At 49.8% G+C, this 5,278-nt stretch overlaps 1 protein-coding gene across 1 annotated transcript in view; it reads right to left on the reverse strand.

Moving 5' to 3' along the window:
• NPHS2 (NPHS2 stomatin family member, podocin) overlaps positions 1 to 5,278 on the reverse strand; it is a 7,972-nt gene extending 2,694 nt beyond the window's left edge. Inside the window, exons 1-5 of the mRNA XM_009645285.1 lie at positions 5,002 to 5,278; positions 3,275 to 3,378; positions 2,253 to 2,325; positions 1,863 to 1,945; positions 880 to 1,083 (exon numbers count right to left, since the gene is read on the reverse strand). Coding sequence (XP_009643580.1) covers positions 880 to 1,083; positions 1,863 to 1,945; positions 2,253 to 2,325; positions 3,275 to 3,378; positions 5,002 to 5,278 — 741 coding nt within the window. The remainder of the gene's footprint in view (positions 1 to 879; positions 1,084 to 1,862; positions 1,946 to 2,252; positions 2,326 to 3,274; positions 3,379 to 5,001) is intronic.

Consider the following 5,278-nt stretch of genomic DNA (forward strand, 5'->3'; position numbering starts at 1 on the left):
GTCCCTGCCGGCCCACTGTTTCCTGATCCAAGCCAGGATGCTGTTGGCCCTCTTGACCACCTGGGCACACTGCTGGCTCATATTCAGCCGCCTGTCAACCAGCACCCCAGGTTTTTTTCCGCCATGCAGCTTTCCACCCATTCTTCCCCAAGCCTGTAGCCTTGCATGGGGTTGTTGTGACCCAAGTGCAGGACCCATCACTTGGCCTTGTTGAACCTCATACAGTTGGCCTCAGCCCATCAATCCAGCCTGACCAGGTCCTTCTGCAGAGCCCTCCTCCCCTTGAGCAGATCGACACTCCCACCCGGTTTGGTGTCATCTGCAAACTTACTGAGGGTACGCTCAATCCCCTCATCCAGGTCATTGATAAAGATATTGAACAAGACCGGCCCTAGAACTGAGCCCTGGGGAACACCACTTGTGACCGGCCACCAACTGGATTTAACTGCATTTGACCACAACTGTCTGGGCTCAGCCATCTGGCCAGTTTTTTACCCAGCGAAGAGTATACTTGTCTAAGCTATGAGCCGCCAGCTTCTCTAGGAGAATGGTTTGAGAGATTCTTGTGAGAATCTCCTCCCTGGGGTAAGTACTGAACCTGGGGTATCACAAAGCACTGATGAAGCTGGTCTAAGCAGTTCCTGCATGACTGTCACACTGTCTGCTACTCACCATGGCCACTGTATATCCTTCCCCTAAAGCGTTCAGAGTCAAAAAACGGAAGAAAAATCTCCCATTTTTCTGTGAAGGAGACACATGCTTTATTGTACCCTTCTGCAAACCAGCGTCTGTGATTTTTGAGGGACCTAAGCTTCCTTGTGGAACCTTGTGGAACCTCAGTTCACCCCTTGTTCTGCTCTCTCCCCCCTGTGGAAGCACCTTTATCTCCTGGCTGATGCTCTTCCTCTCCAAGAGAAGTTCAGAGAAGGCTCGATGTGCCAGGAGGCGCTTCGTGGTGGTCTGTACCAGCAGCTGGATGGCACTGGAGATGCTGGTCAAGGTGGTGAGGAGAAGAGAGGCATTCTCCAACCGGTAGTAGCAGACAGCATCTATCTCCAAGGTAACCATGTCTTTGGTCACCACCTAAGCAGAAGACATTAAGGAAGATGGAGCTGGTTCTGACAACTCTAAGGTAGCACAGAAAAGCACACGAGTGAGAGAATGATGAACACTAGCTGGATGTTTAAGTCTTTGTAGTTTCCACCTCTGCTACTGACTGACCTTGAGAAAACTATATCCTATGCTGTTTCCCTGCCCACTGCTGCCTGGTCCATTCCTGTTCTGAGAGTGTGGGCTGTGTCCTGAGGTGTGCGCTTGATTATTGTATCTCCAGAAGGATTTGCCATGGGGGTGAGCCTGGAGGTGCTATCGGACAAGGACAGTCCCACTGGCAACGCAGCAGCACAGACCACATGTCCCAAAAGGCAAAAAGGGGCTGTGGTGAGGAAGATTGCAGGTTCAAGGGTTAGAAAAATGGTTCAGCCCTTTCTTGCTTCCAGGCTTACACAGAAGCAGGGTACCACCCTTATGTCATTGTAAGATCTTAGCCTGAGCTCCTGTCCCTGCTGCATGCACTCCTCGGTGTGGTGGGCAAAAAACCTGGCCCAGTATCTTTGGCCCAGCCACTCCCTGTTGCTGTATGTTACCACTGAAGTATGTCAAATTGAATGTGATTAAAAGGGGTAGTTTTAAAAAAAGAAGAAAATTCACTATGGTGAATTTTTGGCCTTCCATTTTCTGAGATATTAGGGTTACTTTGAGATATTTTTTCAAACTTTTCTATGCCAAGATGAAGGCTGGAAGCATAAGGTGCAACAATAAAGAGATCCAAAAATTTATAGAGAGAGGGGTGTCAGCCATACCTGATGGAAGGGGATCTCTAGGGTTTTGAGGCGGAGGTCTATCTTGTGATATGTGTCCAGACAGGGAAGGAAAAAGAAAAGGCCTGTGGGAGGAAGAGAAAAGCAGCTGGTGATCATCAGAACCACAGAAATTGCCTCTCCTGCTTTGGAGAACAGGGGAGGGTTTGGCATGCAGAAATACAAAGGAACAGCAATACATAGGCCCAAATTCTGAGGCTGTTTCTGTGATAGGAAAAGCCATTAGAAGCTACTGGCCCTTAAGAGGAAGGGAGCAAAGACATCCCATCTCCTGTTTGGCCATGCCTGCTTGGAGGACACCGGCATGTGAGCTTTGGTAGAGCATGAAGAATAGCAGCAACATGGCTGGGGGGAGCTCAGTAAACACCTTACCAGGCCCTCTGGCTCTGCCAGGAAGGAGATGCCCAAGTCGGAAAACGATGGCTCTCTCATACTCCCGCACCACCTGCAGAGGGAAACAAAAGCTAGGCTGGAGAGGAGGGCTTGGGACTGGGGAAAGCAGCCTCACCTGCACAGGAGGAAGTCTGTTCTGGGAAAGCCCTCCAAAGGGAGGATTTCAGCAGGTAAGAGCTAGCGGCGTCACCTGCCACTGAGTCCCTTTACCTGCTAGTGAAGAACCTGCCCAGAACTGCTGGCTGGGCTTGTGTGTGAGCAGCATATGAGCAGCCCTGTGCCAGCCCAAGATTTGGTGAGAGCAGCCCACGTTAGAGCTGCCCAGGGTTTCCCAGGATGAGGTCAACATTCTGCTTCTTTATAGCCTGGCCAAACATGAGCACCCTGAGCTAAAATTTTCCATGTCGGTTGTTTCCCCCCAAGGGAACCATGTGTGTATGTGCTCACGTGTGTAAGATCTGAGCCATAATACTGACACTCTTGTTAAGAACAAGATGCACATGAAATTTCCCGAGAAGTGGGAATCAAAATATGCCTATTTGTAGCCATGCAATAAACCTGAGAAAAGGGGAAGAAGAGGAAAAACCTGCTATTAACCAAGACCAATCTCTCTTAGAATTTCTACTCTTAGAATTTGAATTCAAGATCTATTTACACTGCTGCTGCTGCTGCAACGCAGCCATCTCTGGGCTGGGTAAGCTGAGGGTTATGTTTGAAAGTGAATAGACTTGCAATCTGTTTTTAAAAAAGAGGAACCTAAGCCCCTGCCTGCTGATATTGCAGCAGGAGTATTTGATAGGCAGTGGTTGGACTTCTGCGCAGCCCTCTGCTGCAGCAACATGTGATAAAGGGTAAGCCAAAATGAATGAGTTGAAGAAGTGTAAATAGGGTCTTAGAGCAAAAAAGCTTTATGCTCATGTCTGACACATGCTGAGCCAGTGAGTTACATGCACATCACACCCCAAATACTAAACCTAGAGAGGCCCCATGACTATTCTCACCTTCATGCAGAACCAGACAGAAATGGGGAAGGTCATTATGACGAACAGGAAAGACAAGATGGTCAGAAGCCATTCACAGATACCCAGACCCGGAGACTTTACACCTAGGGAGAAATCCAACACGACTGTGTTAGGAGAGGACTGCTCGCAAACTACTGATGGCCTGACAAATGCCTGCACATACCAGCTTCTGTGTTGTCCTTTGCATAGACATGGTGTATGTGAACCATTTGGCTCTCTCTGGAGCTGGGTTAAAGAATATTCCCTGCCTCAGGTGGCCAGGAGCTGCTAGGATGGACTGACAGATTTTGTCCCTGCTTTACTGTCAGAAATTGAGCCATGCTCCTCCATAGTGCCTTGACTAGAGAGCAGCCTTGAAGACCTGTGGCTACTGAGCAGTGTTGAAAGGCTTGGAACGGGTAACTTGTGGCTGAGTTGGGATCCCCGAAGCTTATCTGGATAAGCTAATGGCAAAGAGAAAGACTGTAAACAAGAGGTAGCTTTTGACATGCACAGCCTGAAGTGCCCTTCCCTACCAGAGTATCTCAGGTCCTTTTGGAATAGGATTTTAGTCTCATCCCAACTCCCTAATGCAGCAGGACCAAGCCACTGGAGCTGCTGAAATCTCCCTGTGCTCTACAGCAGTCACACCAAGGCACTGGAGGCTGACTGGGGTGGTCAGCCCCAGAAGAGTGTTACCTTCTACATCTCCCCAGAGTGAGTGTGGGTCATCTTGATCTAGCTGCCCTTTGTTGTGCTCCTGCCTGAGGGAGAACCTGCAGGTATGGCATGAAAATAGATAGATTACTTCTGGGTGTACCTAGGCCCAGAGCATGGACCGTGTTTTCCAGCAGTGATACTAGCATCCCTGCATCCATCCCATTTTGAATCCCTTCTAGCCCTTCCATCCCTACCCCTTTGCCTTTTGAGCTCTCTGCAGAGCCACCAGGCCCTGAGGGAGGTTCAGATCCCAAGAACGTGCATTAGCACTCTAGTTCCACAGCACCGCTCACTAGCTGGGATTCCTGTAATTGAGGCAGAAAGAGGCAGTTGTGAAAAATTTGCTCCCAGAGAGAGAGGAGCAAGTCTGAACCTTTGTGTTGCTCTAGGGCAGCAGAGCTGCTGGCATGGAAGCAGATAAGTGATGCTGGCTCCTGTAATACACATCTGCCATGCCTGTGGTGATGCTGGGTCCAAAGAGGTCCAGCCATCTTGCCAAGTAACTCATAATGCTCTCTCCAAAAACAGCAGGCTGGTAATCTGCCTAACACATGGCCTGGAGAGGAGCTGCTCTCAAAGGTTGTGTGGAAGTGGAGCTACAAGTGTGCATCGCAAGTGCAGTTCTTCCCTGCAGTGCAGTCCTTTGGACTGTGAACTGGCACTGAGGCTAACTCCGGCCACCTAAAGAAGGGTAAGCAAGAAAAGGAAGAGAGTAGAGCTTGAACAGAACTGGGGAGCAGGGAGCTGAAGCATGAAGGATGCTGGGGATGTAACTGCTTGTTGCAAAGTTCATTGCTTTGCTAGACAGTGCTGATCAGCCTGCAGTAGTGACTGCAGAAGCTGGCTGGGAGGCTGGCTGGAGTCTCCCACATCCTGTCCTGAGGATAACCATGTCTGTGCAAGGTGGGTGTGATGACACTCACCATGCAGAGAGCAGAGTCATACTGTGACCATACAGGGTCAAAGAGCCCATAGCTTTCCAGCCCCTTCCCTTCCATAAGCCATACCTTCCTCTTGCTGCTCGCTGTCCAGCAATGCCATTGCCTCCATTTCTTCATCAGATATCACATCATCCACATCCACCACTGTGGACGTGTGCACCCTACCGTCAGTCCCCGCGGTGCTCTTGATCTCTTTTGCTTTCTCCTGCTTTATGTCTCCCCTTCCTTTGCCGGCTTCTCTGCTGACCTCTCTCTTCTCTCGTTTGCCCTGTGTAGCTGGGGACTCTCTGCGTCTCCTATGAGATTCCCTGGAAGAGCTCCGAGACCTCTTATCCATCCTCAT

The sequence above is a fragment of the Egretta garzetta genome, unplaced genomic scaffold (genome assembly GCF_000687185.1).
Source record: "Egretta garzetta isolate BGI_Z169 unplaced genomic scaffold, ASM68718v1 scaffold598, whole genome shotgun sequence".
Taxonomy (NCBI): Eukaryota; Metazoa; Chordata; class Aves; order Pelecaniformes; family Ardeidae; genus Egretta; species Egretta garzetta.